This window comes from Teleopsis dalmanni, chromosome 2 (assembly GCF_002237135.1).
Source record: "Teleopsis dalmanni isolate 2A chromosome 2, ASM223713v2, whole genome shotgun sequence".
Lineage (NCBI taxonomy): Eukaryota > Metazoa > Arthropoda > Insecta > Diptera > Diopsidae > Teleopsis > Teleopsis dalmanni.
In genome coordinates, this window is record NC_051847.1 from 159,512,438 (window position 1) to 159,536,334 (window position 23,897).

A 23,897-nucleotide genomic window follows, 5' to 3' on the forward strand; every position below is an offset into this window, starting at 1 on the left:
CTACGCGTGGCGTTTTTGGCCTGTCAACATATCCTAACCTATCTTAAAATGTACAATTTTATCAATTTAATCCATTCCTTTTAAATATTAAGAAAATAATTTATATAAATATTTATATACACATATATATTTATTTGAATTTTTTACATGTATTGTAATCTATAATAATTTTACATATTAAGGCTAATATGGACATACGGTAGATTGAAACCTTCAAAACATAACAAGTGTGTTCTACTACAATTTCATCATTTTCATTAGATTTATTCTTTTTATTAGCAAATTCTTCTCTTTTCGCTAATAAATTAATTGGTTCGATTGCTGTTTAAGTTAGTAATAAAAATTTATTGAAAAATATTTTTTATATATTTTTTTAAATTTTATTTTATACACATTATTATAAAAGTATCTAAATTAAAAATTTAAATTAGAATATGATAAGTTCATATGTTTTTCGTTGATTTTACACTCAGAAATAAACTTAATAAGGCACGTGTTTTTCATTGCATTAATTTATAGTTTTTTATGATTATTTTTTTCATTCTTATTAGCCAAACAAAATTTTGTGATCAAATTTTCTAATTTAACTAAATTGATTAGCAATTCGATTGACCAGCATCGCTATAATTTCCTAACCTATAATATCCAAAACTTTTTATAATATTTAAGTTTGGTTTTTAATATTTCTTTTTGATATTAACATTTGTGAAAAGATTTGTAAGTTCTTTAAAAGAATAATGTTAGTTATTAACAATTTTAACAATAAGTGTTAATCTTCCATATATACTATATATATATCTGTGAATATATTCGTTTATTCTTTTGTTGTGTTGCTATTTAACATTGCGTCATAAAAACTATCTAATGGCAACTCGACACTTCAATCCACGGCACTAAACTCGCTGGTAGTTGGTGTGTGTGTCGGTTTAAACAGTTATAATATTGGAATTTTCCTATTACGGAGGTTATATGATTTGTATAAATGTCTTGCACTTTATCTTCTTGGTTTCCCAAAACTGTTTGAAGGTCCAATGCCATTGCCGTAAATAGCTGTACCACCATTACCGTAAATTGCATGATGATGATGTTGCGAACTCCCGTTTGTTGCTGCCTGTTTTCGTTGCATTGTTGATAATGAGCGATCATCACCCTCATTTAAATCCAACCCAGCTACCATTTGTGCTATTTCACGTTCTTTTTTCATATCGGGAGGATTGAATTGTAGACTAGCAAGGGATCCATGGCTGCGACTACGATGCTCTTGACGTATGGAATAGCTAAAGGCACGCTCATTTAAATGACCTTTACGCCTATAGATGCCAGTGCCACCAGGTGATTCAGCTCCAGAATTACCAGAATCATCTAACCCATTACCCATAGATGCCGCCAATTTACGATTTGACATTCCAATTGGCCTTGGTTCACCAATTAGTGATTGTGTCATTGAAGGTTGTGGTGGAATTGGAGCTATAGCTTGTGCCTGATGATATGTATAAATAGGCGGTATAATAGGCATACCAACTGGCATACCCCCATTCTTTTTATCTTTTTTCTTCTTCTTTGTAGAGCGTGCAGATTGTAGCGTAGCATATTGTTGTGGTATCATAACGGGTACTTGCATTGGTATCCCTACATGTGGTGGATGCATCATTTGTGGATGAGGTGCTATTTGAGGCATACCAGGGTGATGGTGTGGTGTTTGTGGACCAGGCGGGAAACCACGATGACTAATTGTGTGATAATGACGTGTACTGTGTGTTGGTGGTGGTCCAGCTACTGGACCATACATTAAGCTCGATGGGGCTATTGGCATACCGGGTCGCTGCATTGTACCTGGATGTATTGGCTTTGGTCGTATAAGAGTACCGGATAAACTTTGACTTCCCGAAGATTTGTTTAAACGCTTATCTCTTTTCTTTTTGTTGCTCTCTTCCTTCATTGGCGGTGGAGGCACATCGATTGGTACACTTATTTGACGAGCTCTAGCTGGTCGACCCAGTGTAGATGTGTTTCCAGAAAATATTTCGTAGGGACTTTCCATTGCAATACCGTCAAGTTGATCTTGGGATCCATTCCATACTTTATGATTTTCATCACCATTATAAACAGAAGCTTCGCCATCATCCACATTAACATTTAAATCAGCACTACTGCCATAAACTGTAAAGAGATCAAACGACAAACTATTAAATTATGAAAGTTTTGAGTTTTTATTTATTTATATAAAATATAAAAGTGTATAAATAATATTTATAAATACGGTAACTGCAAAATTTATTGTTAAGATAAATAAGTGTTTTAAAATAAAATAAAAAGAAAGGAGAAATTTTTTTTGCTCAAGTTTTTTTTAAAAAAATTAACTGAAATCATTTTTGAATTAATACAATTTTTTAATTTATAAGAGTAGAAAAAAGTGTTAGAAAACTTTTCATGTAAAAACATTGAGCAATAAAATCGATGCTAGCTATGCAAGGAGTCTGCGATGCTTGCAATGTTTGCGATGTATGCCAAGATTAGGAGAAAGTATTTTAAACTCTCTGATAGATCTGCAGATGCTCAGTTATAGCAGAGCGTCGCGTTACAATTATTGAAAACTGAACAGGATACTTAATTTTTTAAGCACCCTGATGAATTATCACATATTGATTCTGGAAGCTTTACGAAATTCTATATGAAAATGAATTGCTTGCAAGGACGCGGGTAGCTCTTCCACGTAATCTATTTCTGAATGATATTAAAAGAGACAATGATACATCCTCTTGTTAGAGATCTAAAAAATAAAAATGCTCTGAATGATGTTTGATCAAGATTCAACATGGATCATAACTAAAATATTAAGTATAATAGTAAATGCCAATTGTTATACCGGTTTATGAATGTTGAGGTTTTGGTGCATATATTTAGAAAATATAACAAAACATATATAATATAATATAATGAGTCCTTATAACAATTAATAAAATGTTTAAAACGGTTAACCACGAAAGGCACTATATAATTTTTTGCATGGATATGCTAACTACCCGTCTTCAATTCCAATTCCCGTAATTTAATAGGTAAATAAAATATATGTGTAGATTCAATTATTAGCATAACAAAGATATTAGTGTAGTATTAATAATTATTTTTTTAAAATATTAGTATGAATTCGATTTTTGCATATTTTATTACTTAAATGCTTTTAGAAACCATATTTTCATTATATTTATCTATATCTTTTTATTTCAAATATGTATATGATTTAAATAACTATTTCCTGCGCACATTCTAGAATTCAAGACCTTCTTCTCGTTATATTTATCTATACCTATAATTTGTATTTCATTACTATTAAAATTTTTGACGTGGTAACCGGTACTACGGCCAGAAGAGTCCTATTGTAGCATATGTATAATTTGTATTATACGTACCTTGTATGTGATTGTATTTCTTTTATGTTAGTAAATACAATATATATATAATTTTATTTTACTGTGCTTTGCCCAGCGAAAAAGACATCTGCAAATCTTACTACCCTAATTTTGTTGGTAGATAATTTAGTGTCTGCTATTTATTTGTTATTTACTCATTAACCCACAGACATTCAATGGGTACGAAAATTCATTTAAGCGGGTACTTTAACATCTATGGAAATGGTTTTCGTTTTTGTTTAGTTGGATCGTAAAAGTTAAGAGATGTTGAACTACTTTTGATCAATAGTTATTAACTTGAAATTTCGTTATTTGCGTGAAGTTATTTGTTACGGAATAATATAACTTTGGAGTGATCAGTTAAAATCAGTTTTTTTCTCATAATTTGTATTAATTTTATCGTGTATAATAAAATTCATTAGTTTTAGTAGTTAAATCGATATTTAATGGCTTAAAAGGCAAGCAGTAATTATTATTTTGCTTGAAGTGTTATCGTTTCGCATTTTTTATTACTCATTTTCATATATCGTTATTAGCAGATTATTTAAGTTTTTATTACTAGGTAATGATTAATTTTGCTGAAATTGATTCGGTTTCCGTTTAAGAATCTAAAAATAATAAGTAAAAGTAAATGATACAGTAAATGGTACTTAACTTTATTTTATTTACTTGCTTAATTTAAATATTTTGTTTATTTTGTTAAATCCAGCACCAATTCGTTTAAATATTCAGATTTTTTTTTTCTATTGAGTTATATTCCATTATATTTAGATCTTTATATTCTAGTGCACTATATAAATTTAATAGCTAGTGCAACTTAATTGCTTCGGGTCTGATTTGAATTTTTTTAAATTATATAACGCTATGTTAATCTTCTATGTAAGTAAATTTCTAAATAGGTTATTTTAACTGATTGAGGTATGGGAACGCAGTTAATTGTCATTACCGGGAAAGTACCTCTATTAAGGGTAAAGATAAATGGCGGTATTTTTTTTCATTAATTTTGATACACTAATTTTCTAGTTCATGTTGAGTCTTTTCCGAGTGAGTACATCTGGACACTTTTACTCTTTAATAGCTGGGGGTTTCTGCAGAGTCAAACCATTCTCACTGAATAATTTATGAGTTCCTCCAAAGCTTCGTCATTGTTCGATGACTGATCTAAGATAGGCACTGGCCGTTATGGCTAGAGATTATTTTGAGAATAGATAGTGCTAAGTAGGGCACCCTGTCGGTTTTTGCGAATAGCTTCAGGGCTTCAGGTCCCTTATGTATTTTTTGATTTTATAGTTGCTTTAAAAACTTTTAAAACATTTATAATACATATAAACTATGGATATTTTATACAAATTTGATAATATATATTTAGATAATATATATTTAGCAATGTCCATCTTTTCTGTGGATATCACAAACATTTAAAAATATTAAATATTATTCATTTGTGACGCACTGAAGGTAAGCACAATATGTACAATATTTTCAATTTCTATTCGATATGTTTTGATTGCCTTTCAAGTCTAACCTTGAACGTATCTATCACTTTACAATTAGCAATGAAATTCAATACATGCGAAAAATACAGTTGAATGAAATAAAATGCGGGAGCAAGTCGAGGTAGTCAACAAATTATTAATAACAAAATGAAAACAAATTCCAATACAACTAAATAATAATTGTTCAATTACGGGTTAAGACAACACAATTAGATTTTGAGTAACGCAACCTAGAGATAAATAATCGTTGATGTGTTCAGCTTAAACAATTTTTCAAATTTGCTTTTGTATTTAAGATATTTTTGTATTTAAGATACTTTTGTATTTAAGAATGTATGAATTAATTACTTATAGCTGTAATATAGAATTTTAACTGAAGGAATGAATTCATGCATGCAGTTCTGGCAACGCTTAAGCTGCTGCTGCTGCTGCTGTTGTTTGCTTCCAGATACTTCAGATTTCTGCTAAGTGCTGAGCGGTTATTAGCGTAGATGCTTGGAAGAGGTGAAGAAATCTTACTCCGTTGTAATCAAGTTTTTCTTTATATCTTTGTGCTTAATTAAGACAGCACGACAAGGTATAAACTTTTTCTTTGATTGTGTTACGGGTATGACCCTTTTTCATTTCACCTGCTTCTTTGCCTTTTTACATACTTATTGTCTTGTGTATTCTTTTCTCACAATGAGAAAATGCAAAGTTTATTGACCTCAGTGTTTTGGCTGATATAACTTCAACTTCAACTTCAACTAACTTTTTATCTTTCTCTTTCCATTTAAGCCATTTTCTGTACAAAAGCAGAAATATAATCCGCAACAGTAGTTGCAATGTCAAATTCGTTAACAGCACAAATTATGAGAAAAAAGTAATACCGCAAATTAAATATACTTTAATGTCAAACTACTCGTACTTCACTAGTAACTGCCAAAAAAACCATTTCCGTTATTTTGTCTCCAAAACTCTTTTACTTGTAGTCTATTTGAGGAGGAAAAACTGAAGCTTCAATCTCAAGCACATTAAAGTATAAAATTTGATTTTCATTATCTTAAACTTGAGGCAATTAATTTTTGCTTATTTTTTTAAGTACAACCAAATGAAATGTTATGATTTTTATTATAAATTTTTAGAGTGAGAAAGAAAAAATTATTGTATTACCTTATTAATTAAAAATTTGGTAATTCAAGAGATAGAAGAACTTTTTATATCTTTCCACATAAGCTTGCACTACAATCCTAACAGGATTCAGTAATTTTTTTATTTTGTTTTTTATTGAAAAAAATCAACTTAGAACTAACAATAAGTTATCGCTGCTAACTTATCCTCAGTTAAAGCTTCGTCCAATTTTACTTTTATGTCGGGCGTTATTCTTTAATACCCGGGTTTATATAGTTCCTTTTGATAGGATTCTGTAATGTGACAAAATGGTTTCTTTATCTGTAATAACATGAAACTTCTGGTCATATTATTTTCGATGTATGGTTTTGTTGTGCGGCTGGAGAAGTTTGGTTAAATCCAATCTATAAACACTTACTAACCAACAAAAATCTTTCGTTAGGTAGACAAAATGTCTTCTGTCCCATAAAAAATAACTGCAGTGCAAATGATTTATTGAAGCCTGAACAATTTATTCAAATTATATTCTATAAACAAGGTTGTATATTTTTTTAAGAGAAGATATAAATGAATATACGGGTTCTAGTTATATGGGTTCTAATTTTCTACTCCATCGAAATTTAACAACTTGATCAACATACAATCCATTACACTTGGTTAAAAAATCATGTTCCACACTTCACTTCGTCCAAACAATGGCTTTTGAATACGCAAGATGCAATTTCGATGAACTATTCCATCTGAGCCATTTCGGAGAGCAAGGTGAGACCTAAAAAAATATGCCATTATGAAAAGAGCCATTATTCAGGAATGGCCCAAAATAGCGGAAGATCACATTCTTGAAGCATACAACTCATTTATGTTTGAAAGCCATAGTGAAGGCAAAAGGTGGCCACAACGATTTTTGATTATTTTCTAACCCAGTGACGATTGCTCTAAGGTGCGGAGGTGTACGGTGCACACCCTAACATAACTTGCAAATTGTCAAATTATATATATAAATTTATTAAATATGTTTATATCAATAATTAATATTGTTTATTACATTTTCATATATATATTTTTAAAAATTAAAGTTTTAGCAAAAACAATTAAATATAATTGTCTATGAAAACTCATTTAATTTGTTTCTCTTATCTACTATAGTCGTTAGTTGTGCTTATAAGTTTGCAGCTCACATCACAAAACATTTCTGTTGGAAATGTATAATCATAATTGAATAGTAGGCTATTCTTATTTGATTTATTGTATTTAACATTTGTAAAAATTTAGAAATGATTTGACTTTTGACTTCCGATAAGAATAAAGTTAAGTTGATTAAAACACAAATTAACACTTTCTATCATATTTCGTCTTTCCCCTTTACGCAATTGCATTCATAAATTTTTTGTCATAAGTGTGCACAAAAGTAGAATGAACAAAATAATGTGCGTGTGCTCTAGCTTAAAATATAAGAAAAAGAGATTCGGAATTGTATGAGAGCAATTTTCTGTTCTATTCGAATATCGACTGCATGTATAAGAATCGAACATGTTGACTTGCCGAAGCGGTTAGATGTGCTGCTAAAGTTTGCAGCTCACATCATCATCCATTTCTTTCAAATTTCGTCTCTCCCCTTTTAGCTGTTGCAGTGAATAATAGCTGCTTTGTGTGCGGAGTAGCTGGCCGCACATTTATACTCTGCAAGTGCGTTCGATTTTGTTTGATCACTGCATAAACATGTATGGTTCTAAGTACAAACTCTTTTGTTTGAAAAAAATTGGTTTGATGTTATAAGAAGTATGTGAAAAGTTGTATTTATTCCATATTGATGTAATATTAAACTTATATATAAATGATTAATTTTTATATTATTATGTTTTATGTTATTTTGTTAATGAATTATTAAATGTTATATTGTGAATATATTGTTGCCTAATGTAATATAGTTATTATTAATAAAACATCTTATATATTTCAATTTATCACTTTTAATTTAAGTGATAAATGTAAAAACAACATCGTAGAAGGGCCGCACACCCTTCCAGATAGGGCACGCGTCGCCACTGTTCTAACCTGATCCTGTAATATAATATAATAAAATATATATACAAGTCACAGGGCTGCTTTCGTCTTAGACATGGTTTCACTTATGATATCTTTACGAAGTTCAAATTTTCATTAAAATACAATTTGAATCCTTCCTCACTGGCAGTTACTGTCTCTAGAATCATGATCGCAAAGGTGTCTACGGAGTAATGGAGTCTATTTAAGTATATCCCTCATTAACGAGATCATAAAATATTAATGTTGAATGTGTTGGATAATATTAGCAATTTGAGAAAATCGTTTTGGTAAGAAAATCGTGGCTTTCAAATGTTGTAAAAACAGGCTTATATGATTATATAACTGGAACTATTGCTATTTCAACTTTTTATTGAGTAGACTTTTTTAAAAGTATGTTTCTTTTAAGAAAGGTCCAACAATCTCAATTGCTAAACCATGGTTACGTCAATGTGGAAGAGTATTAAAAAGTAAAACCATATTTAAAAAATTACTTATGAGAAATAATAAAAGCAAATAAATATGTATATTTATGGCAAAAGAAGGAAATAAGTTGGTTAGCCAATTGAAGAGCTGAAATACTTAAAATATTTTGCAGTAAAATTTTGCATAACCTTTCAGCCTTTTCAAACAAATATTATCATATTTTTATAAGTAAATAAACTTAAATGTTAAGAAACTAACATAAATGTAAAACCCGAAAAATATCAAAACCAACTATATACAGTCTATATGATTATGCAATTAAATATAAAACTTAACTATATAAACTCATTCACATTTCGTGTTAGAAATAAAAAAAAAAACATTTTTATTTCACGATTTTATAACAAAAATTAATTAGAACAACAATTAACAAGATAATTATTACCTTATTAATAGCAAGACCTATCTTATAATTTTGGTAAAATTAAAGTTCTGTCTATATAATATATCAATTCTTTGCAGATTCAAGCAAATCAATTATTGAGCAGTTCAGATTTATTTGTATACTGATGTGCACTGATTTCTTTCTATTATAGTCAAAAAATATGGAACTTAAGTTCGATTTTAACTATTTGATCTACCATAAAGATGAAATATTCTACTGATGAAGATCGTTTTAATGCATACTAATATAAAATAGGAATTGGTGTAAAAAATTAATTTTCATTGAGTAGATACTTCATTCTGCTTCACATAAATAATTTGTAAAACTATATTCATCGCACAGCAATTTGTTATTGTCGTTGTAGATCCAGAGCAGTTTGATAAGCTCAAATATGCAGTTGACAATATTGTGGAGTGAGAATGGATGATAAAAATTTCGGATGAGGTGGAACTAGTTACAACTCAGAGTAATCCGACCATTTAGATAAACATATAGAGCAATAAATCAATATTTTAATTTTATTAAAGTAATTAGGGATAAAGGCAATTCAAATAGATTTTCATTTCTTTTTCGCGATCTTTAATATTATTGATATTTTTGATATTATCTATTTCGTAATATAGATATTCTAAGAGGTATAAAAAGTAGATTGATGAATATTGCTGTATGGTAGTTACGAAACACACACAATTTGTATCTTTCATTCAATATAGGTATTCGAAAAGGTATAAAAATTGATCAATGAATATTGCTGTATGGTAGGAACTAAACACGTACATTTTCACGTTTAATAAATTATATAATAATATTAAAGCGATTCTTATTACTTCACTATCTTAATATTTTATTAATGAAAGAGTCGAAGTGAGGTCTTAGTTATATGTAATTACGCTTTATACCATATGAACGAGTACCTTGAACATGCTGTGAAAAAGTTCAAAGTAATATAAATACTAATTAAAAGTAATTAAATATATTTTCACACTAAAAATAAACATGGAAGTGGAAACTATAAGCATATTTGCAATTATTAAAAGTATTTTTTTTTCTGAAGTATGTAATGCAACTTAAGTAATGCCTCAACAGAAAAATGCATGCCTGTAAACTTACACGAGAAGTAATTTTTAAAACAACACGAGAGGGGCATGCGTGCGTAAAATGAATTTCCGCGAAACCGTAATATTGCATGCGTGGGCTACTCTGCAGGCACTCAAAGAGCAGCTCCACCGGCTAATCGAAGGCTCCTCCAAGGTGTGCTTAGACAAAGACAGATATTTGCAATGGAAATATGCAAGGTTTTCGTGTGTTCTAACTTTTAGTTTTTATAGTTTCGGCCTGTTAGAATCGAAAGAAAAATGTTATTTTTATTTTTACAATATTTATAATATATGTATATTCAATATACATTATAAAAAAAATAGTTTTTATATCTGTATATTGAATTGTTGCGCTGACATTTGCTAAAAATTTACAAATATGCTAAAAATTGAATAAATTGTCAGCGATCTCGGCAATTAATGGGGTGGGGGATATACACAATGTATCGCGCAAAGAAACTCTAGTACACTATTTACAAAAATGCAACTATAGGTGTGGTATGTCATTGGTTTCCAGCAACTGCAAAACAATAGATTGCATTGTATGTGCATAATAAGAGTATCTTGCAAAAAACTGTTTGTTATTTACTTTGGCAAATACAAACAATACCACGAGACGCTTTACTCCAACACCTAAGTAGAGCAACTATTGACTAAATAATTATGCAAATGAAGACTTTCAGGTATATACCATCATTTAACTTGAGGTGCTGAATTCTTAGTGAAGTATAGAAAGTATCTAAAATTAAAATGACAAATATGAAACCATGTATTCATTGAGAAGCACATCTCAACAAATGAAATATCTCACAGGCATATGCATTTATGTGTACCCTCATATAAGTCAAAGAATATTTAATATACAAATATATTTTGTAATTTGACATTTTGAAACGTGTCAAAAAGTTTCAGAACATTACGTTCCAAGATTCGCTACAAATTGAGTTTAACTTCAGTTAGCACAGAAAATTTACGTGCTAGAAAATTTTTTTATTGTCAGTTATTAATAACTTTTGTTATTGACGATAAAATTAACAATTTTTTGCAAAAAAACTAATACTAAATGCGTATAAGAAAGAGCATGTATGAGCAATTTACTAACATATTCATATATATTTACGTAAATTTCTGCAGGCTATGAAATAAATGAAATATGTCCAAAATAAGAGCTTTCTCTAATATATGTCAACTGCAAGTGCAAATGAGAATTACTCTCGTAAAAGTAGTTTAAAGATTAATTATTTTCAGTCACAAATATCAAAATCTTTTAGGTCTAAAAATTATACTGACTGTGGATATCTATATCATTTAGTTGCCTCTGGCTGAACTCTTTTTCCAAAGAGATCAATAAGAATTTTTTTCTTTGTCTTATGAAGTTGTTAAATTATGATATCAGATTCACTAATTGTGCATTTGAGAGAATAAACAAGCAAGAAAGTGTTTTTATACAATAGTGGATGTTTCTGCTCTATTAATCATTAGTTGGGCAGAGCGTATTTACGATAATGTGTATTATTTCAGATTAAAACTATGGAACAATTCCTTAACTGCTATCTGTCATTACTACCCTAAGTTAAGACCCATAACCAACGATTGAGCAGCTAAAGCTTTTGCGAAATCGAAACTATATTTTCACATATTTCTATGAATATTTAAAGCATAATTAATAAGATAACATTAAGTCTTACCATAGTAAAACGTTGTCTGGTCTACTCCACAAGAAACAAGGAACCGATATTATTTTAGTAATAAGTAAATGTTATCCAATAATAACATTACAATAAATGTAATGTGCACATTATTAAGGATCTAAGCTATACAGATCGACATAAAATATATACATAAAGCCGGCTTCACTGGTTTGGTCATATCAGGCGAATGGAAGAAAGTGCTCCAGCTGCAGGCAGCAAGCTACTGATTGGGCTGGCTGGCGTTGGCTACATGATGTAGCCAATCAGGACCCTCGACTGTAGTGACAAATTAAGTAAATATATAAAAAGGCTGTTATATTTAGATTTAAACTTAAAGAAGAATAACGCAACAGTATATGTTTTGTATATAGGTTTAAAATATTATAAATAATGTATAAATTTCATAGATTAAATAGAAAACACTTAACAATCCTTTGGACAATATATAACAAAAAGTTTCATAAGATTATTTACGTCCTATGCTTTACTAGGTATTAAGAATAGCAGTACAATTAGTAAATTATTGGATTTATATGTGCTTCATTTTAAGTACATTTTTTAAGGTTTTAATTTTTGTAAATATATAATGTTATGTGTGAATTTATTTTAATATCTGAAACTGTTATTGTAAATCGGTTAGATCTAATAATTTTAAGAATATATTGCTTTTGCAGTACAGTAAAATTATTACATATTTAGAAATACTAGCACTATTTAGTTAGGTTAAATTTTTGATCTATTAAAATCAATAAATAAAAGTTGTGTAAATAGTTATGATATTATTTAAATTTTTGCTAACCGCACACTTAATGATCGATTAACAGTTTCAGACACAGTCACTCCTAGAACAAATTAATATTGTGTGCTTAATTGATTGACTCGATTTTGTACTTGATTAATTAAGTTATGGCTACCTAAAACAAGTTTATTTCAGAACTGAATTAATATTATCTGTTCTAATTCTTCCATAAATTCGATTTATACAGTTATAACTATATAGGATAGGTTAGACCGAGAGGGCGCATGTTACAATCATTATGAACTCGCAGATATTTATTGTAAATTGGAATACCGTTCAAGTTGCCTGGGAGGGTCGACTTAAACTAACCGTTGTTTTTATTTCAACTCCGTGGTTCTACTTGATCATCTATTTAATCTATAAATGTCAATTACTATTTTAGATGAATTTAAAACCATATGAAATAAATAAAATAAGAAAATAACTGATATTTTTATTAAGAGTAACAGAATTGTACTTATTTGATTGTACTTATAAAAAGTAGGTAAATCTATTCGATTTCTCAGTTTAGAGAAACATATTCAATTGCAACAGTCTTAAAGTTTTACTTACAGATTTTCTGAAGGTTTTCACAATTTTGAATAGTAATTAAGGAAAACGATCTATACAAATTGTTTCATTATAAACGTGTTTTTATTTAAGCCTATAAAGACGTTTTATTGTTTCTTCAAACAATCTTTACTGCTACATTTATCATATGTTAAGCTTCAGTAAACCGTACTTGCTGTCCGTACTTGATGTGTAGTAATGGATGTAATGGAAGACATCACAGAATTACATCACAGATTAGAAAAGATTTAGGCGGTTGCAGTAGCATTAACACTATAGTAAAATGAATTCTGATTGCAATTATTAGCTAAAAGTAGAAACTGTTTGATGATAGAGAAATATCTGCGAATAAAAATTTTATGGATTAAGGTTAGCTTACAGTAATTGACAGCTATTGTTGCTATAAACTACTATATAAACCGTTTGAATGTCAGTGCAGTGAAAGAATTTGCAATTAGATAGTTTGCGTTTTACTACTGCACATGAAATTGTTGACATGTTGCACCTAAATTTATAGGGAAAAAGTTTGCAATATTGTCAGTGAACAAATGTCTGCAAGACGTATAGTGCTACAACTATTTGAAATAAAGAAAAAACGAGCAGAATGTTTAATTACATTGCAAATTATCATATCTAGTTAATATTTGCTACTTGATTTTAACATTTCTCTTAAAGTAGTTTTTAGTATTAGCGGATATAATTTTTGTTCTGCAGTGAAATAATTTTCCTACATATGTCGGTAATTCTATAGGTTACACGATTATGTACTCAAACAAGTGTTTTCCAATGTGGTACGAATGCGCATTCGACTATTTAGGCCGGCAATTCTATTTCCGGGGTAAATCAAATATATTTTTGTATATTTTTGTTTATGAATTTATTCAATTTTTGTACTTATTTTTACTTTTAATTTTTCTTACTGTGTTCATTTACTCACTTTTGTTCTACTTCTTTTTGTATTTACATTCTTGTAGTTAATTTTTCAACTATACATATTTCTATCAAACTTATATATGTTAATAGCACTTAATAACTCTGTTTCGTGTTTGTTATATTATCTGATTTAGTCATAATAACATTTATTAAATGTTTAAATGACATTTGAAAGTTATATTGGATGTAATTTTGATTATAACAACGGGCCATTATTTAAGCTCAAGTGGGTTTGGATACAAGGCCACTTCGTCAACTTAATATATACAAAATTGTATCAAGATTTGTTATTTTAAGCTATTCATGTTAACTATGTATGATAAAAACAATGTAATACTATTAGAAATGCTAGTAACTAACAAGAAGAAAAGGATTTTATGATTAATTGAACTAACAAATAGACAATAAAAAACATAACTGCCGTGACAGGGCAGTGATTTAACTAAAAGGCTAGTTCGTCTAGAAAGATTACAAAAACTTTTAGCAGGTGCACAAAAAAGGTTGGGAAAAGCTGACTTAAGGTTCAGTTAGTCGGTACTTATCGTAAGAACTTAAGTCAAAGCGTAATGCACAAACTACCACACCTGTATATTTGATACGAAAGAAAATAAACAAAAACGGGGAACTTTGTTTAATTCGATCCTATCAAATACACCAGTATGGTTGATTGTGCATTTTTCTTTGGCTTAAGTTCGCTAAGTTCTTACGGTATGTTTCGACTAAGTGAGCCTTAACTGAGCCTTTAGGTTTATCCCTTTCTCTCTTCTCCTCTTTCTCTACTTCAAAAACCATAGACTTTTTTTTTTATTTAATTTAAATGTGCTGTGTATTCTGTAAATAATGTAGTGATGTTTAATAATTTTTTGATATATAAGATTAAAGATACTCTCCCTGTGGAGAGCTACCCTTTTTTTTAAATTAAGATTTTATTTTAACATCTGAAGCGGCGTTTTCCTTTTTAGCCTGGTAAAAATTTTTGATGGGGACATCAAACTTAAAGCAAGAGAGTTGGGATGAATTCGTATTCTTTCACGGCATTTCCTGGCCACCTTTTTTACTTTAACTTCAAAAACCATATACATTACTATACTTATATTATGACCTCATAGAAGTCTTTTAAACCTTAAATTCATAACGATTGCAAATGAAGTAATTCGTTTATAATAAAACTTACATAAAAGCGAATTTACTATTGTGGGTTGCTATTAATATAGCAGTATTTTTTTAAAACAAGTTAAATATTTATTGGTAGAAAAAATAAATAATTTCTAATATAATCAAACAATGATTCATGAAATAACAATTATTCAATAGATTCAATAGAGAAAAAATAGAGATTCAATAGAAAAACTTCTGTCTAAAATTCCAGCACAAGTGCAATATTTAGCATACCATTGAGATACATTGAGAAGATACCTACACAATATAAAAATACAAAACCTGTTGGTTAGTTGAATGATGTTACTTGAATGCATTTTAATAATTTTATTATCTATATGCATAAACGATAAAAGTTTCCGTCCGTCCCTATATGTAAATATTTGAAATATTCAAAATATCTAAGCTTCACTTTCTACACATATTAGACTCTATAAAAAGTTACATTGCAAAATGGTAAAAATGTTTTTACTCGGTGTCGATAAATCTGTTTAAAACGATTTCGTCTTAGCTTGCTTTGAAACTGAATGAATGTTAAACTATTTCCGTCAATTAAACTCAAAGCTAAACAGAGACACTTAATTTGAGGTCGTTCACGTACTTTTGTACATTTTTTATGAAAAGAGTATCTATAAGTAATTTGCATGACAACGCAACTTGTCGATGTGAGTCGATTGAATGTTAATAATAATATATATTTACTTATCTTATTTTCATGTGTATACCTACAAAATTTCAGTTAAATATTAATATTTACATGTCAGGCTAAATCGTATAATTAAAAAAGAATGCTTTAGCAATAATTCATTTTCTTCCAAAGTCATCAATGTAAAATAAATGAAAAGTATTTTTAAAAAAAATAATAAAAAATCCCTCTGTAAGTAAGTTTATTGCTAATTTCTGCTGGCCAGTTTATTTAAATGAGTCTCTCCAACCAGTTGTGAAGCTTATTAATTTCAGTATTCAAATAAAAAATGCAAATAGTAAATGCTTATTCGGCATACTTTTTGTTTGTGGTCATATTTATTTGAGTTTAACATATGACTCTATATATATCGTAAGACGTGTGGAGAAATGTAAGGCGAGGCAAAATTGTTATAATAAACAAACGAACAAAAAAAAGAAACTACCTTTTTTCGAAATATTCGAAATAGAAACCCAGAGAAATTTCAAAAATTTAAATGATAACAAGGTTCGTCTTCGCTAATAAAAAATTAATAAATAAAAACAAAACCAATAGCAAAAAGAGAACAAGTTGATATAATACAAGCTAATTTCTCTATTAAACAATCCCAACCATTTTAAAATCTGTTAGAGATTTGCGGCTTAATTACAATTGTATATATGCGGCTTAATTAATTTATATATTTGCAAATTGATTTCTGAATTTTTACCCTTTATAATAGTAGGATTGCTTACGTGAATACAATATGATACGAGACAGCTATCAAGATTAGTACCATTATAAACAACAAAGAACTTGAATCGTATGATAAGTATAACTTGGACCACAAAATAGCAAGAAACTATTTTTAACAAGAAAAATTATAAAAATTTCATTCGACAAACATAATCTATATAAATACATAACTTAATATAGACTTAAATAAATAGGTGAAGCACATCAGTGGATAACTTTTTGGTCTAACTAAGAAAAACGAATCTTTTTGTAGATATTCGATTTTAATCATCACCATACTTTTCTTCAAGAATAATACATTCATCTCATAGTTTATTCCAGTAACATCTTTTTGGTGTCTTTAATAAGCCACGAGGACGAAAGACTACTATACGATGGGAGGGGAAAGCAATTCGAAACCTAATTTATTCAATATAACCATCGTTTTCATCAACTTGGGATTTGTGATTATTGGTACGGTATTAGTAAACGAGATATCCAATTCAAAAACAACTAACGTTTGTTCATTTTGTTAACGCTCCATTTTCTTGTGTGTTGATACATACTTAAAGTATCAACTATCTTACACAACTTCACTTTTCGGTTTTTTAAAATTATTTTGTGGAATTCTTCATATCCGGTGGTTGTTTACTGGAATAACTGCCGATTTTGAGCTTATAAAGCATAATCAATGGCTGTACGATCGCACCTTTAAAGTCAGCGAAATAGTTCAAATCGCTTATCAAGTCACAATTTGCATTCAATAATATTTTTAACCATCAAAAACCAGTATTAAATCAAGGCCCGAAATAGATTTTAAATTATTCTTTTGAGAATTACAACACTGTGGTCACTTAAACTACTATAACCGGTAAACTAATAATCAGAATTTCATAATATTCTGACTTTTACTAAAGTCTATAGCACTAAAGGCGTCTTTTTAATCGTCTTTTTAATAACCGGTAAACAAATAATCAGAATCTCATTATACTCTGACTTTTACTGAAGTCTATAGGACTTCAGGCGTCTTTTTAAGCACTTAAGGCGTCTTTTATTGAAACTCACAATACAGTATTTGTGAAATAAACTATTCATTAGAAAGAGCTTTCGTAAAAATACCTTCTGCTCAAAAAGTATCTGGTATTTGTATTTGTTGTTTGTTAACTACTCCTTAAGTAATAGACCTTTTCCAAAAAATTTTTTTTATGTTGGTACACTCTTTTTGACATATGGTACAAATTTGAGCACCATCTGTCAATTAGTTTGTTTACAGCAGCTATTAATGTGAGATTACTTCAAATGCATTTACCGATTTTTACTATGGAAAATTCTTGTTTTACGCGATTTTTTGACCAAACACGGCACCACTGTCATCGCTCAGGCCCCAGATATTCGCTAGATCTGGCTCCGTGCGACTTTTTCCTGTTCCCGAAACTCAAATTGCCCCTTTGTGGTAAGCGTTTTGAGTCAATTGAATCGGTAAAAGAGAATTTGCTGAAGGAACTAAAAGCCATACCTTCACGGGCCTACGAAAAGTGTATGGAAGATTAGGTTAAGCGTTGGCATATGTGTATCGCTTCAGGAGCATATTTTGAAGGAGATAAAAAAAATTTGTAATAAAATTTAAATTTGTGTGTTTTATTTACAAAATCCAAGTACTTTTTGATCAGAAGGTAAACTTTATTCATCAATTTATTACAGCTCCGATAGCTGTCATTTTAAGGTTTCTCTTGTGTCTCAATAAGATATTACTTTCAGTTAAGACTTCATTTTAAGATTTTAAAATTTTTAATTAATTTTAAGAAGTGCGAATTGATAGTAACTTTTGGTCGGCTGTGAACAAAAAGGAGTACAGATTTTAATCACATCTTTCGCATCAGATTATCTTGATGTGAAATAGTTCTTACGAGTACACTGCTTGTTTAAACTTGTGTCAGCTGTTTTCTTGAATTAACCTTTTCAGTTATTCAAACTGAAAAAAGTTGGCTTTTACGTATATTCTTCTGATACTTTCTTGAGTAGTCTCGACCGTACAGTATCTTCCTTGCCTTTATGACTTTATTAACCAAATTAGCCGTGGTCATGTTTTAAAGTAACAAACTCACAACAAATGATTAATTTTAATGAAACAGGACCATTTCTAGGTATTTTGCTTCACCCACAAACAATATTTAATTAACATATGAATCGGTGGATTGGATAAATTCAGCTTGGTAAATATTGATCTCATGACTTTTAAAGTCTGCCCTTGATTACTGTTATGGCGTTTCGGTTCACCTAATAAAAAAATAATGCCCTAAATTGTTTTTGCTCTATTTTGACATTCCATTAAATTGCCAAAAAGCGTTATAGCTGTAACCCGATGACTAACGGTCAGAATGTCATGATATTTTGACACGTATCGTACGAAGGTTGCAGTTTACGTAGTTTTAAGTATTTATATTAAAAATATTATTGTTTTTACAGTAGTTAGTTTTATGCAAATAAGTGTAATTTTTGGGACTAGACGCTCCTTCAAGTTTCAATGAAATTTAACGATTAAGTCACAATATTAAAAAAATTTGTAAAAGTATTTATTATTTATTATTTATATTGAAAAATATTAAACTTTTTGGAATTTCATTTTATTTTTGATTATGTTTTATGACTACTGTAGATTCGTCTTTATGTAGAGTTATTTTGTTGTAAGGTTATTTATATTTAGAACTTTATATATGTATTATTTTTGGATTTTATACTCTTAACGCAGTTTAGATAGCTGCCTTTAATTACCTTATAAAAGCTTAATGTTTCAATTTTCAATTTTGAAACATGTTGCTGTTTTTATTATACACATCTTAATATATTTTAAATATTAAAATATTGTGTTTAAATGTTGTATTATACATTATAATATTTATACATTTATTATCATATTTTTTTTATATATTGTCTTATGTATACACATATTATTATATTTTTAACTACTTTTTATTATCATCTTACATATCATTTTATCTGCTTTTTAGATAACTTATTATATTTTAAATATTGTAGTAAATATACTATATATGTATGTATATACTAATTATTATATTTTTTCATATATGTTATATATACTCTGTCTTGCAAACTCATTGCAAGGTGTACGAAATGCGCTATTTGCGCGAGCTCGCAATGGACAACAGCAAAATATACGCCTAAAATTTCTTGCAATTGCTTGCAATCTTGCTTTACCTAAATCCATGTATGTATGCAACGAAACAAAAAAGGAAAACAAACACTTGTTTTGACATGTGTTGCTTCTCCTGTGGATGTGTTATGCAGCAATAACAGCTGTTTTATTTTGATGTTGGTAATTCTGCACTCTTGCAATTTAGTACAGCATTTTTGTATTTCGTGCACCTTGCAATAACTTTGCAAGACAGAGTAAATACCCCTATATATATATATCTTTTTATATATACATATACGTATATGTATATAAATATATTATTATATTTTTAACTACTCTAATAAAGTGAGCTATTTCTCAATTAATACTTACAATTTTTAACAGAAGTATATCCCTCGGCAGCACTGCTACTACTTCCACCTCCACCGTTCATACTTATGCCACCGGCATGTCCATTGGATTGTCTACCGATACTGTTTAAGGTTGTTGTACTTCCTGCACGTGAACGCCAACCGCTTTGACTTAATGCGGGCTGATGATGATGGTTCCCATTCGATAGGGCTATAGTTGTTAAGTCGCCATTTGATTTACTGCTAACTGCACTTTTTAATGTTCCATATACACTGCTGCTTCCACCACCCGTGCTGCCTGTTTCCAGCTGTCTAGCATAAGAATTATCTGCATAAGCATGGAAACAGCATCTGACTAGAGCATTCGCTGCTGCTTCGCGTTTACAAATAAATACGTGACACTCGAGTACTTTAATGCCGGTGGTGCGGCGTAATATAGCAGCAAATATCGGTGGATGCTGTGATCTTGGTACACGTGCAAACGGCGAATCGAGTGGTAAAAATTTAGGTTCTGGATTTGAATTACCACGTTCAGGTATAAGTACTTGTCTTACAGCAGCGCAATAATGTAAGGACTCAATGGGAAAAAATCTAGTAATTTGTTTTAAGTTCTCGTCGACATTCTCAAGAAGTATGCCATTTGACCAAACACTTAGCCAAGAATCGATACCTTTGGCACCTACTGCTCCTTCCGATGGATATAGACTGCGCAGAGGCTCTTGTATACCTTGTAAGCCATCCTTACTTTGTCGTGGAACTGCACTACCCAAATAAAGCACGCGGCAACGACATATTGGCGTTGAATCTCCCATTCTGTAATTTTGTTTGTTTTTTTTTTTCGTTGTTATTTTGTCAAATTTATAACAGGAAATAGAAATTTCAGTGGAACAGCTGGTAAAGTATTTAAAAACTCGTTCGAGATGGTTATATTTTTTGAGTTTTCTTTTTGTTGCGAAACTAAAGAATTTATAACCTCAAAATTGACGATTCAGATTCAGAAGTTGGCAATAAAATGAAGAGAATTCTTCCATAAAAGCAAGTAACAAATAATAAATAACAAAAAACAAAAAACCAGAAACAATAAACAAGAAACTGTGGCAAAGATCGTAAAACACAGTGAAGACGGTTTGTTAACAAAGTTGATTTTCTGGTTTCCTGTCGTTTTTTATTTTGCTAGCTTTTTAAAATTGTGTTTCTCAAGAATTTTGTGCTTAGGTAGCTGTTATTTTGGCACACACACACTTAGATACATAGCCACTGTAGCACACATCGACATTAATAAAATTCCGTTGGAATTCAGAGGTGTTTTTGAATATCACAAGCCTTTCGCAAACTTGCTATGTAATTTTATAGAAAATTGTTAAGTAAATTAATTAAATCTTTGATTATTTGTTGTTGCAACTTTTATTACACTTTTTCACAAATACACACTATTTCAACTTCCACATTCACATGAAATTGGTTATTTCAATTTGCATAAATTATAATTAAATATGTGCGTTGGACTCTCGTCGTAACTATTCGTGGCTCGAATGTCGTTACAAATCAAATATGGCCGCGAAATCAAATTCCTTCTTTTTGCACATTTTATAGTATTTTTTGTCGATGTGTTTGTATTGTAAGTATGTAATATAAATTATGTTTTCACAAAAATAACCATCTATTGGTATATTTAAATATCTTCGTTTAATTTTGTATCGGCACTGCAAATAACATTTAGAATTTTTTTTTTTTTTGTAGTTATTATAGAATAAAATAATAGATGAAATGACTGCACAAATTTATATAATCCAACCGCGAACTGTTTGCGCGATTCAAATCAACTCGACAACGCTTTACCTGCAACTACGTGGTATTTTCTTTAACGACTTGCCTGTTGCTTCGCTCACGAATTCAACGCATTCAATTGTTGTTTTACGACTTTGTCTACATTGTTCATGTGACGATCGAGAGCAGTTTTGTTTTTGTTTCTGTTTCTGTTTCAGTTTAAACACGACTTCAATACTTCTTCTCACCAGTCAAGTGTGTTTTCTGCTTTTCTGCTCTCTCAGGTCTATAAGATTTTCATTGAGAGACTTGTTAGATAAAACAAAAACAAGCAACTTAAGAATTTCTTACCTGTTGAAGAGTAGCAAAGCAAAGACGAAACTCAAAAGCAGAAAACATAGATTTTGTTACATTTTTGTTATTCTATTTGAGTTTCGTTGTTGTTGTTGCTGTTATTGTTGTTGTTTTTATAATTGTTGCTTACTTTTAAGTTTTTTATTACCATATTCCTCTAGGACAAATGTTGTTGAAACGATACCGAGTTGGTATGGTTCAACATCGTTCAATACTTAATTGACAGAAGATATATTTTTATATATAAATTAACCACATTCTTACTAGGCGTAAAATTGTTCTAGATATAACATAAAAAAGCATTTATAAATATAATTAAAAAATAAACTTTTATAGTAAATATACTATAAAAAAAATTAGCATGACTTTCTCAGTATCACGTTCCTAGATTTTGGTTCTCTACATAAGAAAGAATATATAAATCATGCAACAAATTATGCCTCTACAAACAGAATAGAATTGTAATTTAGCAATATATTAAAAATAAAAATATAATTAGTTAATTCAAGTATTCTACAGCTGGCTTATAAGCACAAATGAACAAAAACTTCAGGAAAATGTACGAACATAGAAGTCAAGTACGGCTTTGGATCAGTTGGTAAAGGAGCGCTATCTCTGAGCTTCAAATTTGGCAGGGCACAAGTTCGATTCCTGGTATTTGCAGTCACAAAAAATTATTTAAGAATAATTAAATACAAGAATAATTTCTAAGACCACTGATGATGGGTATTTGGCGGTACTCGAAACAGCTGCATGGTCAGCCAAAAATTCATTTAATTAAAATAATATAAAAAATAATTTTTCTTGTTGTTGGTTACTACCTTTCAAAACCTCTTTACATAAATATGCTAACTATTTGTTTATTACGTTAGTTATAGTTCTAAATGAACTACTTCCCAATTAAAGGCGTAGAAATTACAATAGAAAACTTTGAAATAACTATCGGTAAGGTAGGGGCCTCACTTGGTGTGCACTGTTGACCATAAACGTGACCATGTAACGTCTGGAAAACAATGTTTGGAAATATTTAAACATAATATAACAGAACTTTTGTATTTCTATATCAAGTCATTTGTTTTAAAAAATGGATCTATGACTTCATTACGTTTCAATCGATAAGAATATAGTCAAAAAGTGCACGCTATCAAATGATTCATTATAAGATCTTTAGAATTTAATCCCATTATATTTTGCTGCATCAATTTATTTCATGAAAATAGTTTCAATCAGCAAAAGATATTATTGTAAATTATATAGTTGTGTATGATTGAATAAAATGACTGAATATACCTACAAGTAATATTCAATATGTTTTATTTTATAATTCTTATTTGCTTTAGTAAACACAGTTTATAAAAATATTTTTGAATATAATGCGAAGTACTTATTAAATTTAATGTAAAATGTTTAAATAGAATCGATGCGTATGTGGATTTTTATCACAACAGAGGGCGAGTTCGCCACAAGTATATGTTTTAATATATTTGGTCAGATTCATTTGTTCGAAATAATGGGGTAAATTGTATCAGAAAAACAGTAAACTTGACTTTTTGGACTTGATCTGAAAATGAGAGAAATCATTAAGTCACTGATATATGTAACAGTTTTTTGTGACTTGTCCTGTAGTTTAATTTAAGCAAATGATCAATGTTGATTAGTAAAAATAGTTTTCCTATTATATGTGAGTAAAATTTTATAAGTAAGAAATGATTCGAT

At 29.5% G+C, this 23,897-nt stretch overlaps 1 protein-coding gene across 1 annotated transcript; it reads right to left on the bottom strand.

The window, feature by feature from the left end:
• Positions 1–387: 387 nt before the first annotated feature.
• LOC119679538 lies at positions 388–21,893 on the bottom strand. Its single transcript, XM_038091949.1, has 2 exons — positions 20,083–21,893; positions 388–2,160 (listed from the first exon to the last, which is right to left on the bottom strand). The coding sequence occupies exons 1-2, from the start codon at positions 20,870–20,872 to the stop codon at positions 995–997; spliced, it is 1,956 nt and encodes a 651-aa protein (XP_037947877.1). The 5' UTR covers positions 20,873–21,893; the 3' UTR covers positions 388–994.
• Between the last annotated feature and the right edge of the window lie 2,004 nt (positions 21,894–23,897).